This window comes from Haematobia irritans, chromosome 4 (genome assembly GCF_050003625.1).
Source record: "Haematobia irritans isolate KBUSLIRL chromosome 4, ASM5000362v1, whole genome shotgun sequence".
NCBI classification, from domain to species: Eukaryota; Metazoa; Arthropoda; class Insecta; order Diptera; family Muscidae; genus Haematobia; species Haematobia irritans.
Genome location: NC_134400.1, coordinates 40,920,489 through 40,944,315, shown reverse-complemented (window position 1 = coordinate 40,944,315; position 23,827 = coordinate 40,920,489). Strand labels below are relative to the sequence as shown.

General features: G+C 28.7%; 1 protein-coding gene across 1 annotated transcript; it reads left to right on the top strand.

Moving 5' to 3' along the window:
* Nucleotides 1–1,482: 1,482 nt before the first annotated feature.
* Nucleotides 1,483–23,217, top strand: LOC142235268 (uncharacterized). The gene is made up of 5 exons (XM_075306521.1): nucleotides 1,483–1,638; nucleotides 1,719–2,376; nucleotides 9,313–9,358; nucleotides 9,431–9,970; nucleotides 22,947–23,217. Exons 1-5 carry the CDS (start codon nucleotides 1,561–1,563, stop codon nucleotides 23,080–23,082), a joined length of 1,458 nt encoding a protein of 485 aa, XP_075162636.1. The 5' UTR covers nucleotides 1,483–1,560; the 3' UTR covers nucleotides 23,083–23,217.
* The last annotated feature ends 610 nt before the right edge of the window (nucleotides 23,218–23,827 follow it).

Genomic DNA, 23,827 nt, shown 5'->3' with positions numbered 1-23,827 from the left:
TTGGATACCATATACTAACACCATGTACCAAATTTCAACCGGATTGGATGAATTTTACTCCTCTAAGAGGCTCCGGAGGTCAAATCTGGGGATCGGCTTATATGGCGGCTGTATATAATTATGGATCGATGTGGAATAATTTTTGCATGGTTGTTAGAGACCATGTACTAACACCATGTGTCAAGTTTTCAGCCGGATCGGATGAAATTTGGTTTTCTTAGAGGCTCCGCAAGCCAAATCGGGGGATCGGTTTATATGGGGGCTATATGTAATTATGGACCCATATGGACCAATTTCTGCATGGTTGTTAGAGACCCTATACTAACACCATATACCAAATTTCAGCCGTATCGGATGAAATTTGCTTCTCTTAGAGCAATCCCAAGCCAAATTTGGGGGGTCCGTTTATATGGGGGCAATACGTAAAAGTCGACCGATATGGACCAATTTTTGCATGGTTGTTAGAGACCATATACTAACACCATGTACCAAATTTCAGACGGATCGGATGAAATTTGTTTCTCTTAGAGCAATCGCAAGCCAAATCTGGGGATCGATTTATATGGGGGCTATATATAATTATGGGTCGATGTGGACCAATTTTTGCATGGTTGTTAGAGACCATGTACTAACACCATGTGCCAAGTTTTCAGCCGGATCGGATGAAATTAGGTTTTCTTAGAGGCTCCGCAAGCCAAATCGGGGGATCGGTTTATATGGGGGCTATATGTAATTATGGACCGATATGGACCAATTTCTGCATGGTTGTTAGAGACCCTATACTAACACCATATACCAAATTTCAGCCGTGTCGGATGAAATTTGCTTCTCTTAGAGCAATCGCAAGCCAAATTTGGGGCGTCCGTTTATATGGGGGCTATACGTAAAAGTGGACCGATATGGCCCATTTGCAATACCATCCGACCTACATCAATAACAACTACTTGTGCCAAGTTTCAGGTCGATAGCTTGTTTCGTTCGGAAGTTAGCGTGATTTCAACAGACGGACGGACGGACGGACATGCTCAGATCGACTCAGAATTTCACCACGACCCACAATATATATACTTTATGGGGTCTTAGAGCAATATTTCGATGTGTTACAAACGGAATGACAAAGTTAATATACCCGCATCCTCTGGTGGAGGGTATAAAAACGCTAGATTTTCCCCCAAAAATGGTAAAAAGCCCCAAAAAACGACTGTCATGGCGAGAATTATTGTTAATGTTTAGATTGAAATTTGAAATATGTGAAAATTATTATTCAAACAGTAAGGGTTAGATAAAATCGCAGTTTTGTCGATATTTTTCTGCTTCTCAGTTAATTCAATGAAAATTTTAAGTAAGCCGGAAAAATAGAAAAAAAAACTCTTTTTATTTTCAAAAAATAGGGTAGGGGCCAATACAAAGTCGATTTCCTCCAATCGGTCATCTCACTCATTTACTTTTAATCTATAGTTGAATTTATAAGATCTTGGGAAATCTAGCGGCCAATCAGTCTATAGTAAAACCTAAGGATGAAATAATCAGTGCTAAAAAAAATCGCTTAAATTATTTATTATGAATTTACAATTCATAATTTTCTTATCTCCAATCATCTCAGTGGGTATTTGCCTTGCCCAAGACAACAAGCTTCAGGTATTGTAAACAATTTAAATTAAAATTAAAATTGAAAAATTGAAAAAAAAATTAAATAATCAAATTAAACAATAACGCAGAACCCCGAAATACAATTGACATACAGCAATGAACATTTAAGCAGCCAATTGGAATATCTAAAAGCCTCTAATGAAAATCTTAAGCTACGCTTAGAGATGATCGACGTTCAATTTGAGCAGCAGAGGCAGCAGAATAGCAAACTAATGGAAAAATTCCAAAATGTTGAAGAAAAACTCAATGAGCTACATGATTCGTTAATAAGCCAAAATCAAATGCATTATAGTGAGCTAAAGGACCTTTTGGAAACATTGATTGATAATGGAGCCCATGCCATGATGGCAAGTCAAACGGAATTTTTTGGCCAAGATGAAAAAACGGAAATATTAAAAGAATTTCAAAAAGTCTCCAAACTACAAGAGACAATTTTAGAAAAAATGGAAACTTATCCCTTGGCGGAAAATCAAATTGTTCCCGAAGATAATGGGGTAGACTCATATGCTAGAACATTGTTATCCAATGTCACAGGTGGTAATGCCAGTTGGGGATTTTTAACACAGATCTTAAATAATCTACAAAGTAATTTTACAATATTGGAGAATATTGATGCAAAACTAAAGGTGATCAATGAGAAATATTTAGAGGAGAAATATACTGAAGACAAACATAGGAAGTATATGGATATGGCTCATGACCTAATGAAATTCCTAAATCAAAAAGGTATGGCTTTCGAAATCAGAAATTTCCTATAGAAATAAAATTTTAAGAAAATTTCCTATAGAAATGAAATTTTGAGAAAATTTCCTATAGAAATGAAATTTTGAGAAAATTTCCTATAAAAATGAAATTTTGAAAAAATTTCCTAAAGAAATGAAATGTTGCAAAAAAAATCCTAAAGAAATAAAATTTTGAAAAAACAATTCCTAAAGAAAAGAAATTTTTAAAAAATGACCTACGGAAATGAAATGTTAATAACATTTCTTGTCGACATGAAATCTTGAGAAAATTTTCCATAGAAATGAAATTTTGTCAAAAATTTTCCATAGAAATGAAATTTTGACAAAATTTTCTATTAAAATAAAATGTTGAGAACATGTCCTATAGACATGAAATTTAAACAAAATTTTCTATAGAAAAGGAACTTTGAGAAAATTTCCTAAAGAAATAAAATTTTGACAAAATTGCCTATAGAAATAAAATCTTAAGAAAATTTCCAATATAAATAAAATTTAATAACAAAAATTCCTACAGAAATGTAATTTTGACAAAATTTCCAATAGAAGTATATTTTGAGAAAATTTTTATAGGAATGAAATTGTCAGAAAATTTCCCATCGAAATTAAATTTTGGGGAAATTTCCTACAGAAATTAAATGTTGAGAAAATTTAGTACAGAAATAAAATTTTGAGAAAATTTCCTAAAGAAATGAAATTTTTACAAAATTTCTTATAGAAATTAAAATTTTTGGAAAAAATTCCTCTAGAAATGAAATTTTGAGAAAATTTTCTATTGAAATGAAATTTTAAGAAAATTTCCTGTAGAAATGAAATTTTATAAAAATTTTCTACATAATGAATTGTCAGAAAATTTCCCATCGAAATTAAATTTTGGGGAAATTTCCAACAGAAATAAAATGTTGAGAAAATTTAGTACAGAAATAAAATTTGGAGAAAATTTCCTTTAGAAATGAAATTTTGACAAAATTTCTTATAGAAATTATAATTTTGGAAAAAATTCCTATAGAAATGAAATTTTGAGAAAATTTTCTATTGAAATGAAATTTTAAGAAAATTTCCTGTAGAAATGAGCATTTTCTACATAATGAATTGTCAGAAAATTTCCCATCGAAATTAAATTTTGGGGAAATTTCCTACAGAAATAAAATTTTGGGAAAATTTCCTATAGAAATGAAATTTTCACAAAATTTTGACAAAATGTCTTATAGAAATGAAATTAAAGAAAATTTCCTATATAAATGAAATTTTGGGAAATTTTCCTAATTCCATGAATAAATGACAAAATTTCTTATAGAACAGAAATTTTTAGAAAATTTCCTATAGAAATGAAAGTTTGGGAAACATTTCCTATAGAAATTAAATTTTGAGAGAACTACCTACAGAAATGAAATTTTGAAAAAATTCCTTTGGAAATGACATTTTGAGAAAATTTCCTACAGAAATAAAATTTTGAGAAAATTTCCTATAGAAATGAAATTTTGACAAAATTTCTTATAGAAATGATAATTTTAGAAAAAAATCCTATAGAAATGAAATTTTGAGAAAATTCTCTATTGAAATGAAATTTTAAAAATATTTCTTGTAGAAATGAAATTTCATATAGATATGAAATTTTCAGAAAATTTTGACAAAATGTCTTATAGAAATGAAATTAAAGAAAATTTCCTATCTAAATGAAATTTTGGTAAATTTTCCTATGACAAAATTTCTTAAAGAACTGAAATTTTTAGAAAATTTCCTATAGAAATGACAGTTTGGGAAACATTTCCTATAGAAATTAAATTTTGAGAGTATTTCCTGCAGAAATGAAATTTTGAAAAAATTCCTTTGGAAATAAAATTTTTAGAAAATTTCTTATAGGAATTAAATTTTGAGAAAATTTCCTATAAAAATGAAATTTTAAAAAAATTTCTTATAGAAATGATAATTTTAGAAAAAATTCCTATAGAAATGAAATTTTGAGAAAATTTTCTATTGAAATGAAATTTTAAAAATATTTCTTGTAGAAGGAAATTTTATGAAATTTTGATATAGATATGAAATTTTCAGAAAATTTTGACAAAATGTCTTAAAGAAATGAAATTAAAGAACATTTCCTATCTAAATGAAATTTTGGGAAATTTTCCTATTTCCATGAAAAAATGACAAAATTTCTAATAGAACAGAAATTTTTAGAAAATTTCCTATAGAAATAAAAGTTTGGGAAACATTTCCTATAGAAATTAAATTTTGAGAGAATTTCCTGCAGAAATTAAATTTTGAAAAAATTCCTTTGGAAATAAAATTTTGAGAACATTTCGTGTAGAAATAAAATTTTGAGAAAATTTCCTATAGAAATGGAATTTTGAGAAAATTTCTTATGGGAATTAAATTTTGAGAAAATTTCCTATAAAAATGAAATTTTGAAAAAATTTCTTATAGAAATGATAATTTTAGAAAAAATTCCTATAGAAATGAAATTTTGAGAAAATTTTCTATTGAAATGAAATTTTAAAAATATTTCTTGTAGAAAGGAAATTTTATGAAATTTCATATAGATATGAAATTTTCAGAAAATTTTGACAAAATGTCTTAAAGAAATGAAATTAAAGAAAATTTCCTATATAAATGAAATTTTGGGAAATTTTCCTATTTCCATGAAAAAATGACAAAATTTCTAATAGAACAGAAATTTTTAGAAAATTTCCTATAGAAATAAAAGTTTGGGAAACATTTCCTATAGAAATTAAATTTTGAGAGAATTTCCTGCAGAAATGAAATTTTGAAAAAATTCCTTTGGAAATAAAATTTTGAGAACATTTCGTGTAGAAATAAAATTTTGAGAAAATTTCCTATAGAAATGGAATTTTGAGAAAATTTCTTATGGGAATTAAATTTTGAGAAAATTTCCTATAAAAATGAAATTTTGAAAAAATTTCCTATAGAAATGATAATTTTAGAAAAAATTCCTATAGAAATGAAATTCTGAGAAAATTTCCTATTGAAATGAAATTTTAAAAATATTTCTTGTAGAAAGGAAATTTTATGAAATTTCATATAGATATGAAATTTTCAGAAAATTTTGACAAAATGTCTTAAAGAAGTGAAATTAAAGAAAATTTCCTATATAAATGAAATTTTGGGAAATTTTCCTATTTCCATGAAATAATGACAAAATTTCTTATAGAACTGAAATTTTGAGAAAATATCCTATAGAAATGAAAGTTTGGGAAACGTTTCCTATAGAAATTAAATTTTGAGAGAATTTCCTACAGAAATAAAATTTTGAGAAAATTTCCTATAGAAATGAAATTTTGACAAAATTTCTTATAGAAATGAAATTTTGGCAAAATTTCTTATAGAAATGATGATTTTGGAAAAAATTCCTATAGAAATGGAATTTTGAGAAAATTTTCTATTGAAATGAAATTTTAAAAATATTTCTTGTAGAAATAAAATTTTATGAAATTTCATATAGATACGAAATTTTCGGAAAATTTTGACAAAATGTCTTATAGAAATGAAATTAAAGAAAATTTCCTATATAAATGAAATTTTGGGAAATTTTCCTATTTCCATGAAAAAATGACAAAATTTCTTAAAGAACTGAAATTTTTAGAAAATTTCCTATAGAAATGAAAGTTTGGGAAACATTTCCGATAGAAATTAAATTTTGAGAGAATTTCCTACAGAAATGAAATTTTGAAAAAATTCCTTTGGAAATGAAATGTTGGGAACATTTCGTGTAGAAAAAAAATTAAGAACATTTCTTATAGAAATTAAATTTTGAGAAAATTTCTTATAGGAATTAAATTTTGAGAAAATTCCCAATAGAAATGGAAATTTGAGAAAATTTCCTATAAAAATTAAATTTTGAAAAATTTCTTATAGAAATGGAATTTTAAAAAATTTCTTAGAGAAATAAAATTTTTAGAAAATTTCCCATAAAACTGAAATTTTAAGAAAATTTTATATAAAAATGAAATTTTGACAAAATTTCTAATAGAAATAAATTTTGACACAATTTTTATAGAAATGAAATTGTTAGAAAATTTTCCATCGAAAATAAATTTTGGGGAAATTTTCTACAGAAATAAAATTTTGAAAAAATTTCCTATAGAAATGAAATTTTGACAAAATTTCTTATAGAAATGATATTATGAAAAAATTTCCTATAGAAATGAAATTTTTAGAAAATTTTGACAAAATGTCTTATAGAAATGATTTTAAAGAAAATTTCCTATATAAATGAAATTTTGGGAACTTTTCCTATTTCCATGAAATAATGACAAAATTTCTTATAGAACTGAAATTTTGAGAAAATATCCTATAGAAATGAAAGTTTGGGAAACGTTTCCTATAGAAATTAAATTTTGAGAGAATTTCCTACAGAAATGAAATTTTGAGAAAATTTCCTACAGAAATAAAATTCTGAGAAAATTTCCTATAGAAATGAAATTTTGGCAAAATTTCTTATAGAAATGATAATTTTGGAAAAAATTCCTATAGAAATGGAATGTTGAGCAAATTTTCTATTGAAATGAAATTTTAAAAATATTTCTTGTAGAAATGATATTTTATGAAATTTCAAATAGATATAACATTTTCAGAAAATTTTGACAAAATGTTTTATAGAAATGAAATTAAAGAAAATTTCCTATCTAAATGAAATTTTGGGAAATTTTCCTATTTCCATGAAAAAATGACAAAATTTCTTAAAGAACTGAAATTTTTAGAAAATTTCCTATAGAAATGAAAGTTTGGAAAACATTTCCTATAGAAATTAAATTTTGAGAAAATTTACTATAGTAATGAAATTTTGAGAAAATTTTCTATAGAAGTGAAATATACAGAAAATTTCCTATAGAAATAATATTTTGACAAAATTTACTTATAGAAATCAAATTTTGACAAAATTTTCTATAGAAATGAAATAAAAATTAGTTTTGACAAAATTTCTTATAAAAATTAAATTTTGACAAAATTTCTTATAGCAATGATATTTTGAAAAAAAAATCCTATAAAAATGAAATTTTGAGAAAATTTACTATAGTAATGAAATTTTGAGAAAATTTTCTATAGAAGTGAAATATACAGAAAATTTCCTATAGAAATAATATTTTGACAAAATTTACTTATAGAAATCAAATTTTGACAAAATTTTCTATAGAAATGAAATAAAAATTAGTTTTGACAAAATTTCTTATAAAAATTAAATTTTGACAAAATTTCTTATAGCAATGATATTTTGAAAAAAAAAATCCTATAAAAATGAAATTTTGAGAAAATTTCCTATAGTAATGAAATTTTGAGAAAATTTCTTATAGAAATCAAATTTTGATAAAATTTTCTATAGAAGTGAAATATACAGAAAATTTCCTATAGAAATAATATTTTGATAAAATTTACTTATAGAAATCAAATTTTGACAAATTTTTGTATAGAAATGAATTTTTGGCAAAATTTTTTATAAAAATTAATTTTGACAAAATTTCTTATAAAAATTAAATTTTGACAAAATTTCCTATAGAAATGAAATTTTGACAAAATTTCTTATAGAAATGATATTATGAAAAAATTTCCTTAGAAATGAAATTTTTAGAAAATTTTGACAAAATGTCTTATAGAAATGATTTTAAAGAAAATTTCCTATATAAATGAAATTTTGGGAAATTTTCCTATTTCCATGAAAAAATGACAAAATTTATTAAAGAACTGAAATTTTTAGAAAATTTCCTATAGAAATGAAAGTTTGGAAAACATTTCCTATAGAAATTAAATTTTGAGAAAATTTCCTATAGAAATGAAATTTTGATAAAATTTTCTATAGAAGTGAAATATACAGAAAATTTCCTATAGAAATAATATTTTGACAAAATTTACTTATAGAAATCAAATTTTGACAAAATTTTCTATAGAAATGAAATAAAAATTAGTTTTGACAAAATTTCTTATAAAAATTAAATTTTGACAAAATTTCTTATAGCAATGATATTTTGAAAAAAAAAATCCTATAAAAATGAAATTTTGAGAAAATTTACTATAGTAATGAAATTTTGAGAAAATTTTCTATAGAAGTGAAATATACAGAAAATTTCCTATAGAAATAATATTTTGACAAAATTTACTTATAGAAATCAGATTTTGACAAAATTTTCTATAGAAATGAAATAAAAATTAATTTTGACAAAATTTCTTATAAAAATTAAATTTTGACAAAATTTCTTATAGCAATGATATTTTGAAAAAAAAAATCCTATAAACATGAAATTTTGAGAAAATTTACTATAGTAATGAAATTTTGAGAAAATTTTCTATAGAAGTGAAATATACAGAAAATTTTCTATAGAAATAATATTTTGACAAAATTTATTTATAGAAATCAAATTTTGACAAAATTTTCTATAGAAATGAAATAAAAATTAATTTTGACAAAATTTCTTATAAAAATTAAATTTTGACAAAATTTCTTATAGCAATGATATTTTGAGAAAAAAAAAATTCCTATAAAAATGAAATTTTGAGAAAATTTCCTATAGTAATGAAATTTTGAGAAAATTTCTTATTGAAATCAAATTTTGATAAAATTTTCTATAGAAGTGAAATATACAGAAAATTTCCTATAGAAATCAAATTTTGACAAAATTTACTTATAGAAATCAAATTTTGACAAATTTTTCTATAGAAATGAATTTTTGGCAAAATATTTTATAAAAATTAATTTTGACAAAATTTCTTATAAAAATTAAATTTTGACAAAATTTCCTATAGAAATAAAAATTTGACAGAATTCTCTAGAGAAGTAAAATTTTGACTAAACTTCCTAAAAAATGAAAATATGACAATATTTCCTATAGAAATGAAATTTTGAGAAAATTTCTTGTAAATAAATTTTTTAAAATTGTTTTTGTTTTGTTTTGTTTTTTTTTTTTTTCAATAGAAAATCCCAAAATTTGTATACGGGCCAAGGAACACAAATTGGTGTGGTGAGTTTTAAATTACAACAAGGCAAAACAAAAATTAATTCCAGTTTGTTTTTTCCATTAAATTCATTATAGCACCGATGAAGCTCACCCAACCAGTTGTGGCGATTATAATTCATCTCACTGCTCGGATAATAAATGTCGCTTGAAGAATGTTCTCTATGGTCCGCAAGCATTTACGGTGCCTTGTGAGAATATCATAGATGGTGGTGGTTGGATTATCATACAAAGACGTATCAATGGTTCTGTGGACTTTTATCGCGGTTGGTCTGAATATAAAAGTGGTTTTGGAAATCTGGATGGAGAATTTTGGATAGGTTTAGATAAGCTACACGCCCTTACGGCCACCTTAGCACCTATGGAGTTACTAATCCATTTGGGCGATCATAATGATATTGTGAAATATGCCAAATATGGGATATTTTCCATAGGCAGCGAGGATGAGTTGTATGAGCTCAAAGAAATTGGCAACTATGAAGGTAATGCTGGTGATAGTTTTACTCAGCATAAAGGCAATAAATTCTCTACTAAAGATCGTGATAATGATGCCAATGAATGGGATAGTTGTGCTGAGGAAAATATGGGTGCTTGGTGGTATGAAAATTGCCAATGGAGGTAAGTGACATGAAAATTTTGGAAAAAATTTGGTTATTTTTCCATAAATCGATTAATCGATTCCATAAATCGATTAGTCGATTTTAACAAAATTTTCTATAGAAATAAAATGTTGACAACATTTTTCTAAAATTTCTATTGAAATAAAATTTTTACAAAATTTTTCTAAATTTTCTATATAAACAAAATTTTGACAAAATTTTCTACACAAATAAAATTTTGACATAATTTTCAATAGAAATAAAATTTTGACTAAACTTTCTATAGAAATACATTTTTGATAAAATTTTCTACACAAATAAAATTTTGACTAAAATGTTTATAGAAATAAAATGTTCAGTTCGAAAAATATGTTTTTCATATGTTCCGATATAAACAAAATGTGTTTCGGGCAGAATTTTTTAAACACAATATATTTAAGTGCAAAAATGTAATGTTCCTAAACTAGCATTAAATGTTTGGGACACATATATTAATATGTTAGACTATATTATGTTTGGGACAAGACTTTTTCATAAAAATAATATGAGTGAATGTAAGCACATATAAATTTACAAATTTCGAGTAAACTTAGGAATGTTGTTATAATTTATTCGGAGAGCGCCAGAGAGAGAGAGAGAAAGAGAGTATAGAGAAAGAAAACATAACACAGCGAGAGAATCGAAAGAGAGCAATTTCTTTGAAACTGCTTATATGTTGTTTCGGAAAAATGTTTTATGTGTTCATTTGTTTTGGCTATGCGCTTGGCATGTTAATAAGGCTTCGCCAAAAATTTGATATGCTTAAGTCTAAATATTATTTAATTTGAATATTAAAATGAGTATTCGAACTAAAAAGAGAATAGATATTCGGAACCAATGGACATGAGTTTTGTTTATCATTTCGGCATTATGGACACAATTCTTTTTCATGCTTGGTCAAAAGAAATCGGAACGTACGACGAGTAAGTCAAAATATTCAGACAAAGGAAATTAAAAAAAAAAAAAACAAGTAAGGAAAGTCTAAAGTCGGGCGGGGCCGACTATATTATACCCTGCACCACTTTGTGGATCTAAATTTTCGATACCATATCACATCCGTCAAATGTGTTGGGTGCTATATATAAAGGTTTGTCCCAAATACATACATTTAAATATCACTCGATTTGAACAGAATTTGATAGACTTCTACAAAATCTATAGACTCAAAATTTAAGTTGGCTAATGCACTAGGGTGGAACACAATTTTAGTAAAAACCAAAATATGGGAAACATTTAAATCTGAAGCAATTTTAAGGAAAGTTCGCAAAAGTTTATTTATGATTTATCGCTCGATATATATGTATTAGAAGTTTAGGAAAATTAGAGTCATTTTTACAACTTTTCGACTAAGCAGTGGCGATTTAACAAGGAAAATGTTGGTATTTTGACCATTTTTGTCGAAATCAGAAACACATATATATGGGAACTATATCTAAATCTGAACCGATTTCAATAAAATTTGACACACATGACTATATTACTAATAGTACTCCTAGTGCAAAATTTCAACCAAATTGGGCGAAAACTCTGGGGCCATATAAGTCCATATCGGGCGAAAAATATATATGGAAGCTATATCTAAATCTGAACCGATTTCTTCCAAAATCAATAGGGTTCTATTCTGACCCAAATTAGGAACATGTGCCAAATTTGAAGGCGATTGGACTTAAATTGCGACCTAGACTTTGATCACAAAAATGTGTTCACAGACAGACGGACGGACGGACAGACGGACAGACGGACATGATTATATTGACTCAGAGACCCACCCTGAGCATTATTGCCAAAGACACCCTGTGTCTATCTCGTCTCCTTCTGGGTGTTACAAACATATGCAGTAACTTATAATACCCTGTTCCACAGTGTGGCGCAGGGTATAAAAACAAGTAAATACGGCCGTAAGTTCGGCCAGGCCGAATCTTATGTACCCTCCACCATGGATTGCGTAGAAACTTCTACGAAAGACTGTCATCCACAAATTTCAACTCACATGGTTGTTAAATATCATATGCTACCACCACGTAATAAATTTCAACCAGATCGGATGAATTTTGCTTCTCCAAAAGGCACCGGAGGTCAAATCTGGGGATCGGTTTATATTGGAGCTATATATTATTATGGACTGATAGGAACCAATTCCTGCATGGTTGTTGGATATCCTATACTAACATCACGTACCAAATTTCAACCGAATGGGAAGAATATTGATCTTCCAAGGCGCTCCGGAGGTCAAATCTGGGGATCGGTTTATATGGGGCCTATATATAATTATGGACCGATATCGACCAATTTTTGCATGGGTGTTTGAGGTCATTTATTAACATCACGTACCAAATTTCAACTGAATCAGATAAATTTTGGTCTTCCAAGAGGCTCCGGTGGTCAAATCTGGTGATTGGTTTATATGGGGGCTATATATAATTATGGACCGATATGGACCAATTTTACATGGTTGTTAGAGACCATATACTAACACCATGTACCAAATTTCAGCCGGATCGGATGAAAATTGTTTCTCTTAGGGGCTCTGCAAGCCAAATCGGGGGATCGGTTTATATGGAGGCTATATATAATTATGGGCCGATGTGGACCAATTTTTGCATGGTTGTTAGAGACCATATACTAACACCATGTACCAAATTTCAGCCGGATCGGATGAAATTTGCTTCTCTTAGAGGCCTCGCAAGCCAAATTTGGGGGTCCGTTTATATGGGGGCTATACGTAAAAGTGGACCGATATGGCCCACTTGCAATACCATCCGACGTACATCAATAACAACTACTTATGCCAAGTTTCAAGTCGATAGTTTGTTTCGTTCGGAAGTTAGCGTGATTTCAACAGACGGACGGACGGACGGACGGACATGCTCAGATCGACTCAGAATTTCACCACGACCCAGAATATATATACTTTATGGGGTCTTAGAGCAATATTTCGATGTGTTGCATACGGAATGACAAAGTTAATATACCCCCCATCCTATGGTGGAGGGTATAAAAATAAGGAAAGTCTAAAGTCGGGCGGGGCCGACTATATTATACCCTGCTCCACTTTGTAGATCTAAATTTTCGATACCATATCACATCCGTTGTTCTTCTTGTGCAAAATTTTAAGCAAATTAGGGTAAAACTCTGGCTTCTGGGGCCATATAAGTCCATATCGGGCGAAAGATATATATGGGAGCTATATCTAAATCTGAACCGATTTCTTCCAAAATCAATAGGGTTCTATTCTGAGACAAAACACATACTTGTGCCAAATTTGAAGTCGATTGGACTAAAACTGCGACCTAGACTTTGATTACAAAAATTGTGTTTACGGACAGACGGACATGGCTATATCGACTCAGGAGCCCAACCTGAGCATTTTTGCCAAAGACACCCTGTGTCTATCACGTCTCCTTCTGGATGTTGCAAACAAATGCACTAACTTATAATACCCTGTTCCACAGTGTGGCACAGGGTATAACTAAATAAAATTCATATTTATTTGTATTTCTAAATACGATAAATTTTAAATGCATTTAAATTGGTGTTAAGTGCTAGTAAAAAATAGTTCACGCCTAATTACATTTATGTGTATATTGTAAAATCATTTATGTTTATACTCGACTTCACGTTCTTAATTTGTTAGAGTTTTTGAATTTTTTCGAAAATTTCAAACTTTTATACTAAAAACATTTTTTGTTACAAAATTTTTATTTTTGCAAAAAATAATATTTTATCCAAAAGTTCAGGCCATTTCGTTTATATGAACCACATTTCGAAGTTTCAATGTAAAAATTTAATATAGTAATATGTCGAACATCTTTTCGTAATTTTTGAATTATATTTAAAAACAAAAAATTTGATGTTCGGTCGGAGCAGGGATTGAACCCACGACCCATGCAAGGCGGACATGCTAACCATTAGGTAAGGTTAGGTTAGGTGGCAACCCGATATATCAGTCTCACTTAGACTATTCAGTCCATTGTGATATCACATTGGTGAACTTCTCTCTTATCACTGAGTGCTGCCCGATTCCATGTTAAGCTCAATGACAAGGGACCTCCTTTTTATAGGCGATTCTCTACGGCGTTCCACATTGCAGTGAAACCACTTAGAGAAGCTTTGAAACCCTCAGAAATGTCACCAGCATTACTGAGGTGGGATAATCCACCGCTGAAAAACTTTTTGGTGTTCGGTCGAAGCAGAAATCGAACCCACGACCTTGTGTATGCAAGGCGGGCATGCTAACCTTTGCACCACGGTGGAAATATTTTGTTTTTTTTTACACAATCTTCATTGGGAGAAAATTCTTCCAAGCATATAATATTTTGGAGCTCAAACTGCTTCCAAACATATAATATGTTCACATAAAACAAACATAGTAATGTTTCGACAATATCCAATAATATAGGTTAGGTTAGGTTAGGTTAAAGTGGCAGCCCGATTAAATTTCAGGCTCACTTAGACTATTCAGTCCATTGTGATACCACATTTAACTAAAAGTACCTATTACATATGGGCACTTCTAGTCTTAACCACTGAACCTTCTCTATTATTTACTTTTGTGGAACCAACCAGATTGCTCCAAAAACATTAACAAACTGCTTAAGTTAACGTTTTCCAGGTCAGCCAGTAATCTAAAGCTATATGCTCCTAAAATTCGCTTACGCCTTACACAAAAAGCAGGACACTCACACAAGAGGTGTTTAATTGATTCCTTTTCCTCCACGTCATGACAGCTTATACAATAGTCATTATACTTCGCACCTATAGTTTTTGCAAATTCGCCTATCAGGCAGCGACCCGTTATAGCAGATATTAGGAGTGCTATCTGACGCCTTGAGAACACTAGCATATCTAGTGTGCGGTTCAAGTTTAAATGGGGCCATATTTGCTTGGTGTCGTTACAACCCTTGCAATTTTCCCATCGAATATTGGCCATCATAACAGCCTTCTCACGCAGTAAGAGCTTGCAGGTGGCCAGAGGCATACCAACAGATTCTAGTTCCCCTGGAATATGTAAGGTAGTTCCTAGCCTTGCTAACACATCTGCTTCACAGTTCCCCGGTATGTTCCTATGACCAGGCACCCATATTAGGTGAATATTGTACTGCTCAGCCATCTCGTTGAGAGATTTGCGGCAGTCTATGGCCGTTTTTGAGTTAAGGAACACAGAGTCCAAGGATTTTATTGCAGGTTGACTATCTGAGTATATATTAATGCCAATATTTGTTGGAACATTACTTCTCAGCCAATTCACCACCTCTCTTATTGCCAATATTTCAGCCTGAAAAACACTACAGTGATTAGGCAATCTTTTCGCTATTCGAATTTCCAGATCTTTAGAATATACTCCGAACCCCACTTGTCCATTCAATTTGGAGCCATCAGTATAGAAATCTATATATCTTTTATTCCCCGGGGTCTGTGTACACCACGCCTCACTGTTGGGAATTAGAGTTTCAAACTTTTTGTCGAAAAGTGGTTTTGCCAGGGTATAATCCACTACGTTAGGCACATCTGGCATTACTTTGAGGACCGAACTATGACCGTACATTTTTTCCGACCACAGCGATAGCTCGCGCAACCGCACAGCCGTTGTTGCAGCTGACTGTTTGGCCAAAATGTCTAAAGGCAATAGATGTAGCATGACATTAAGGGAGTCCAATAATATAAGTGCTTCCTGCAAAATATGTTTGCAACATATTTTAGAGAAGCGATTTTTAGGGTGTAGAAATAAAATTTTGATTTAATTTTCTATAGAAATAACATTTTGACAAAATTTTCTATAGAAATAAAATTTCGTTAGAAATAAAGTTTTGACTAAATTGTCTATAAAAATAAAAATTTGACAAAATTTTCTATAAAAATAAAATGTTGTCAAAATTTTCTACAGAAATTAATTTTTTTATTTTTATAGAAAATTTGGTCAAAATTTTATTTCTATAAAAAATTTTTGCCAAAATATTATTTCTATAGGAAATTTTCTCAAAGTTCTATTTCCATAGAAAATTTTGTCAAAGATTTATTTTTCTGAAAATTTTCTCAAAAATTTTTTTATTTCTATAGAATTTTTCCTCAAAATTTTATTTCTTTAGAAAATTTTGTCAATGTTCTATTTCTTCAGGAAATTTTGTCAATATCTTATTTCTACAGAAACTTTCCTTAAATTTAATTTCTCTAGAAAATCTTCTCAAAATTTGATTACTATAGAAAATTTTCTCAAAATTTTATTTATACAGAAAATTTTGTCAACATTTTATTTCTATAGAAAATTTTCTCAAAATTCTATTTCAATAGAATATTTTCCCAAAATTTTATTTCTATAGGAAATTTTGTCAACATTTTATTTCTATAAAATATTTTCTCAAAATTCTATTTCCATAGAAAATTTTGTCAAAGATTTATTTCTATGAAAATCTTTTCAAAATTTTATTTATACAGAAAATTTTGTCAACATTTTAACATATTTCTATAGAAAATGTTCTCAAAATTCTATTTCCATAGAAAATTTTGTCAAAGATTTATTTCAATGAAAATTTTCTCAAAATTTTATTTATACAGAAAATTTTGCCAACATTTTATTTCTATAGCAAATGTTCTCAAAATTCTATTTCCATAGAAAATTTTGTCAAAGATTTATTTCAATGAAAATTTTCTCAAAATTTTATTTATACAGAAAATTTTGCCAACATTTTATTTCTATGGAAAATTTTCTCAAAATTCTATTTCCATAGAAAATTTTGTCAAAGATTTATTTCAATGAAAATTTTCTCAAAATTTTATTTATACAGAAAATTTTGCCAACATTTTATTTCTATAGAAAATTTTATTTCTATAGGAAATTTTGTCAAAGATTTATTTCTATGCAAATTTTCTCAAAATTTTATTTATACAGAAAATTTTGTCAACATTTTATTTCTATAGAAAATTTTATTTCTATAGGAAATTTTGTCAAAGATTTATTTCTATGCAAATTTTCTCAAAATTTTATTTATACAGAAAATTTTGTCAACATTTTATTTCTATAGAAAATTTTCTAAAAATTTTATTTCTATAGGAAATTTTGTCAAAGATTTATTTCTATGAAAATTTTCTCAAAATTTTATTTATGCAGAAAATTTTGTCAACATTTTATTTCTATAGAAAATTTTCTCAAAATTCTATGTCAAAAAATTATATTTCAATTTTCTAAAAATTTTATTTCTATAGGAAATTTTGTCAACATTTTATTTCTATAGAATATTTTCTCAAAATTTTATTGCTTTAGAAAATTTTGTCAATGATTTATTTCTATGCAAATTTTGTCAATGATTTTTGATTTCAGCTTAAAACCACTTTGGGTTGAATTTATTCTGATAATTGGTTGATAATTTTGCTGCAAGTAGAGTATGCTGATGAGGAATGTGGTAATTCCAAAACAGCTGTACATCCAACCATCTTGCAATCTATAGGGCTTTGCCCAAATAAATTTGACAAACATTATTTTCCTCTGTTGGTTAAGCTACACTTATTGTTTAGTCAATGCATGGTTTTAAACTGAAATCAAAAACAACAATAATTTTATTTCTTTAGAAAAATTTCTCAAAATTTTATTTCTATAGAAAATTCTGTCAAAATTGTATTTCTATAGAAAATTTTATCAAAATTTTATTTCTAAAGAAACTTTCCTTAAATTTAATTTTATTACTATAGGTAATTTTCTCAAAATTTTATATACAGTGAAACCTCCTAGAAGTGGACACCCACGGTCGCCTAAATTTTGTCCACATTTGGGAGGTGTCCAGTTATGAGAGGTTAATTTTAATGTGTTAATCTATCAAAAATCCCCAGGCATCTGTCCTCTTTTGGGAGGTGTCCGGTGTTCAGAGTGTCCAAGTTTTAGAGGTTTCACTGTATACAGAACATTTTGTCAACATTTTATTCCTATAGAAAATTTTCTCAAGACTTTATTTCTATAGAAAATTTTCTCAAGACTTTATTTCTATAGAAAATGTTCTTATAGATTTATTTCTACAGGAAATTTTCTCAAAATTTTATTTCTACAGGAAATTTTGTCAACATTTTATTTCTATATAATATTTTCTCAAAATTGTATTTCTTTAGAAAATTTTGCCAAAATGTCATTTCTACAGAAAAATTTCTAAAAATTTAATTTCTCTAGAAAATTTTCTCAAAATTTTATTGCTATAGAAAATTTTCTCAAAATTTTATTTATGTAGAAAATTTTGTCAAAGATTTATTTCTATGAACATTTTCTAAAAATTTTATTTCTACAGAAAATTTTCTCAAGACGTTAATTCTATAGAAAATTTTCTCAAAACTTTATTTCTATAGGAAATTTTCTCAAAATTTCATTTCTACAGAAAATTTGTAGTTCTATAGGAAAATTGTAAAATTGTCAAAATTGTATTTTTATACAAAATTTTCTCAAAATTCTATTTTTTTTTTTTTCAAAATTTTATTTCTAAAGAAACTTTTGTCACAATATTATTTCTATAGAAATTTTTTTCAAAAAAAATTTTTTTCTATATAAATCAAATGTCAAAATTTTCTAGAGAAATTATTTTTTTTTTTATTTTTATAGAAAATTTTGTCAAAATTTTATTTCTATAAAAATTTTTGCCAAAATTTTATGTCTATAGAAAATTTTCTTAAAATTCTATTTCCATAGAAAAATGTTGTCAAAGATTTATTTCTACGAAAATTTTCTCAAAATTTTTATACCCTTCACCACTACTGTGGTACAGGGTATAATAAGTTTGTGCATTTGTATGTAACGCCAAGAAGGAAAAGTCTGAGACCCATCGTTTAGTATACCGATCGTCTTAGAATTAAATTCTGAGTCGATTTAGCGATGTCCGTCTGTCTGTCTGTCTGTCCGTCTGTCTGTCTGTCTGTTGATGTATTTTTGTGTGCAAAGTACAGATCGCAGTTTTAGTCCGATTGTCCTAAAATTTGGTATAGGGTCCTGTTTCGGCTCAAAGACGATCCCTATTGATTTTGGAAAAAATCGGTTCAGATTTAGATATAGCTCCCATATATATTTTTCACCGATGTGGTCATAATTGGCGTGTATATCAACCGATCTTCCTAAAATTCCGTACATCCGAATATTTTATGAGTCTCGAAAAACTTGCAAAATATCAGCCAAATCGGTTCAGATTTAGATATAGCTCCCATATATAGCTTTCGCCCGATCTACACTCAAATGACCACAGAGGCCAATTTTTTGCTCCGATTTAGTTGAAATTTTGCACAGGGAGTATAATTAGTATTGTAGCTATGCGTGCCAAATTTGGTTGAAATCGGTTCAGATTTAGATATAGCTCCCATATATATGTTTTTCTGATTTCGACAAAAATGGTCAAAATACCAACATTTTCCTTGTAAAATCGCCTCTGCTTAGTCGAAAAGTTGTAAAAACTACTCTAATTTCTCTACTTCTAATACATATATATCGAGCGATAAATCATAAATAAACTTTTGCGAAGTTTTCTTAAAATTGCTCCAGATTTAAATGTTTCCCATATTTTTTTACTAACATTGTGTTCCACCCTAGTGCATTAGCCGACTTAAATTTTGAGTCTATAGATTTTGTAAAAGTCTATCAAATTCTATCCAGATCGAGTGATATTTAAATGTATGTATTTGGGACAAACCTTTATATACAGCACCCAACACATTTGATGGATGTGATATGGTATCGAAAATTTAGATCTACAAAGTGGTGCAGGGTATAATATAGTCGGCACCGCCCGACTTTAGACTTTCCTTACTTGTTTTTCTATAGAATTTTTTCTCAAAATTTTGTTTCTTTAGAAAAATTTCTCACAATTTTATTTCTATAGAAAATGTTCTTATCAATGCTATTATGGAAAATTTATTAAAATTCAAGGCGAATATCCAATATAGAAAAGAAAATTTTGTCACTATTTTAATTCTATAGAAAATTTTCTTAAGACTGTATTTCTATAGACAATTTTGGTATAATTCTACCAACCTTGGCTACCGTGAATTACAAATAAAAATAATTAATCTATGTTTTATTATACCATCCATCATAGGATGGGGGTATATTAACTTTGTCATTCCGTTTGTAACACATCGAAATATTGCTCTAAGACCCCATAAAGTATATATATTCTGGGTCGTGGTGAAATTCTGAGTCGATCTAAGCATGTCCGTCCGTCCGTCCGTCTGTTGAAATCACGCTAACTTCCGAACGAAACAAGCTATCGACTTGAAACTTGGCACAAGTAGTTGTTATCGATGTAGGTCGGATGGTATCATGAGCCATATCGGTCCACTTTTACGTATAGTCCCCATATAAGGGACCCTCAGATTTGGCTTGTGGAGCCTCTAACAGAAGCATATTTCATCCGATCCGGCTGAAATTTGGTATATGGTGTTGGTCTATGGTCTCTAACAACCATGCAAAAATTGGTTCACATCGGTCCATAATTATATATAGCCCCCATATAAACGATCCTCAGATTTGGCTTGCGGATCCTAAAAGAGAAACAAATTTCATCCGATCCGGCTGAAATTTGGTACATGGTGTTGGTATATGGTCTCTAACAACCGTGCAAAAACTGGTTCACATCGGTCCATAATTATATATAGCCCCCATATAAACCGATCCCCAGATTTGGCTTGCGGAGCCTCAAAGAGAAGAAAATTTCATCCGATCCGGCTGAAATTAGGTACATGATGTTGGTATATGGTCTCTAACAACCATGCAAAAATTGGTCCATATCGGTCCTTAATTATATATAGCCCCCATATAAACCGATCCCCAGATTTGGCTTGTGGAGCCTCTAAGAGAAGCATATTTCATCCGATCCGGCTGAAATTTGGTACATGGTGTTGGTATATGGTCTCTAACAATCTTGCAAAAATTGGTCCACATTGGTCCATAATTATATATAGCCCCCATATAAACCGATCCCCAGATTTGGCTTGCGGAGCCTCAAAGGGAAGCAAATTTCATCCGATCCGGCTGAAATTTGGTACATGATGTTGGTATATGGTCTCTAACAACCATGCAAAAATTGGTCCACATCGGTCCATAATTATATATAGACCCCATATAAACCGATCTCCAGATTTGGCTTGCGAAGCCTCAAAGAGAAGCAAATTGCATCCGATCCGGCTGAAATTTGGTACATGGTATTGGAATATGGTCTCTAACAACCGTGCAAAAATTGGTCCACATCGGTTCATAATTATATAGCCCCCATATAAACCGATCCCCAGATTTGGCTTGAGAAGTCTCCAAGAGAAGCAAATTTCATCCAATCCGGTTGTAATTTGGAACATGGTGTTAGAATATGATATTTAACAACCGTGCCAGTATTGGCCCATATCGGTCCATAATTATATATAGCCCCCATATAAAACGTTCTCCAGATTTGACCTCCGGAGCCACTTGGAGGAGCAAAATTCATCCGATCCGGTTCAAATTAGGAACGTGGTGTTAGTATAAGGTCGCTAACAACCATACCAAAATTGGCCCAATCACACAAAAATTGGTCCATATCGGTTCATAATCATGGTTGCTACTAGAGCCAAAAATAATCTACCAAAATTTTATTTCTATAGAAAATTTTGTCAAAATTTTATTTCTAGAGAAAATTTTGTTAAAATTTTATTCGGTTCATAATAAAATTTTCATCATTGTCAAAATTTTATTTCTATAGAAAATTTTGTCAAAATTTTATTTCTATAGAAAATTTTGTTCAAATTTTAGTCGGTTCATAATCATGGTTGCCACTCGAGCCAAAAATAATCTACCAAGATTTTATTTCTATAGAAAATGTTGTCAAAAGTTTATTTCTATAGAAAATTTTGTTAAAATTTTATTTCTGTAGAAATTTTTGTCAAAACTTTCTTTCTATAGAAAATTTTGTCAAAATTTTTATTTCTATAGAAAATTTTGTGAAAATTTTATTTCTATAGAAAATTTTGTTAAAATTTTATTTCTGTAGAAAATTTTGTCAAAATTTTATGTCTACACACAAAAAATTTTTTTCTGATTCAATCACGAAATTAATTGATCCAATTAATTTTTTAATTGAAATGTCTTCAATCACGAAAATGATAGTATCAATCACAGTTTTAATTGGGCATAGAAAAAAATGTTGATTAAAAAATTAATTGATTTCATTACCAAATTTCAATTAATTTTTTAATTGATTCAATTAAAAATTTAATTGATGTTGATTGCAAAACTCAATTAATTTATTAATTAAAACAAGGTAACTATTTTCAATTACCTTTTGAATTGGCTTAGAATTTTTATTTGGATTAACAATTGATTGTTTGAAAAAAAAAATTAATTAAAAATTAAAAAAAATGTTAATCACTTTTTTAACTGACTTAGTCTTCCGAATATGATTAAAAGTTTATTGTATCAATTAACTTCTTAATTAAAAATTTTAAAATTTTCAATCATTGACTTAATTAACTTAATCTTTCTATCTTGATTAAAAAGTTAATTGTACCAATTAATTTATTAATTGAAAAAAATTTCAACTTCAATTAACTTTTTAATTGGAAATATTTTGGTGATATTTTTTTCTGTGTACTTTGTCAAACTGAATTATATATGTATTGGATCGATCTCTTTTGATTTAATATGTACCACGTATGAACTTACATACAATCTAGAAGATGGTGTTAGGAGGTTTTAAGATACCTTGCCATCGGCAAGCGTTATCGCAACTTAAGTAATTCGATTCTGGATGGCAGTGTTTAGAAGAAGTTTCTACGCAATCCATGATGGAGGGTACATAAGCTTCGGCCTGGCCGAACTTACGGCCGTATATACTTGTTTTTGTTTGTTTTTGTTTTCACAAAATATTTATAATGGTAGTTTTATTTTTTTATTATTTATTATGTATTAAATTTTTTTATTTGCATTATTATATTAAAACCAGATTGTAATCCTTCTCGTCTTATTGCAGTAACTTGAATGGTCTGTACTACACTAATGGAGAAATTCCTAAAGAAGAAATGGGACGGGGCATTAACTGGAGCAGCTTTCGTGGCTATAACTACTCAATGAAGTTTGTACAAATGATGATAAGGACAAGGCAATAATATTGTGATTGTAATACAAGAAAAAATGCGAGTTTATAATTTATATTCTCATCTCCAAAATAATGAGGAAAATAATGTGAGAATAAATTTAGTTCTTAATAAATGTCATTACAAAAACAAAACTCCAAACATAAATGCTAAACAAGTAAGGAAAGTCTAAAGTCGGGCGGGGCCGACTATATTATACCCTGCACCACTTTATAGATCTAAATTTTCGATACCATATCACATCTGTCAAATGTGTTGGGTGCTATATATAAAGGTTTGTCCCAAATACATACATTTAAATATCACTCGATTTGGACAGAATTTGATAGACTTTTACAAAATCTATAGACTCAAAATTTAAGTCGGCTAATGGACTAGGGTGGAACACAATGTTAGTAAAAAAAAAAATATGGGAAACATTTAAATCTGAAGCAATCTTAAGGAAACTTCGCAAAAGTTTATTTATGATTTATCGCTCGATATATATGTATTAGAAGTTTAAGAAAATTAGAGTAATTTTTTCAACTATTCGACTAAGCAGTGGCGATTTTACAAGGAAAATGTTGGTATTTTGACCATTTTTGTCGAAATCAGAAAAACATATATATGGGAGCTATATCTAAATCTGAACCGATTTCAACCAAATTTGGCACGCATAGCTATAATGCTCATTCTACTCCCTGTGCAAAATTTCAATTAAATCGGAGTAAAAGATTGGCCTCTGTGGTCATATGAGTTTAAATCGTGCGAAAGCTAT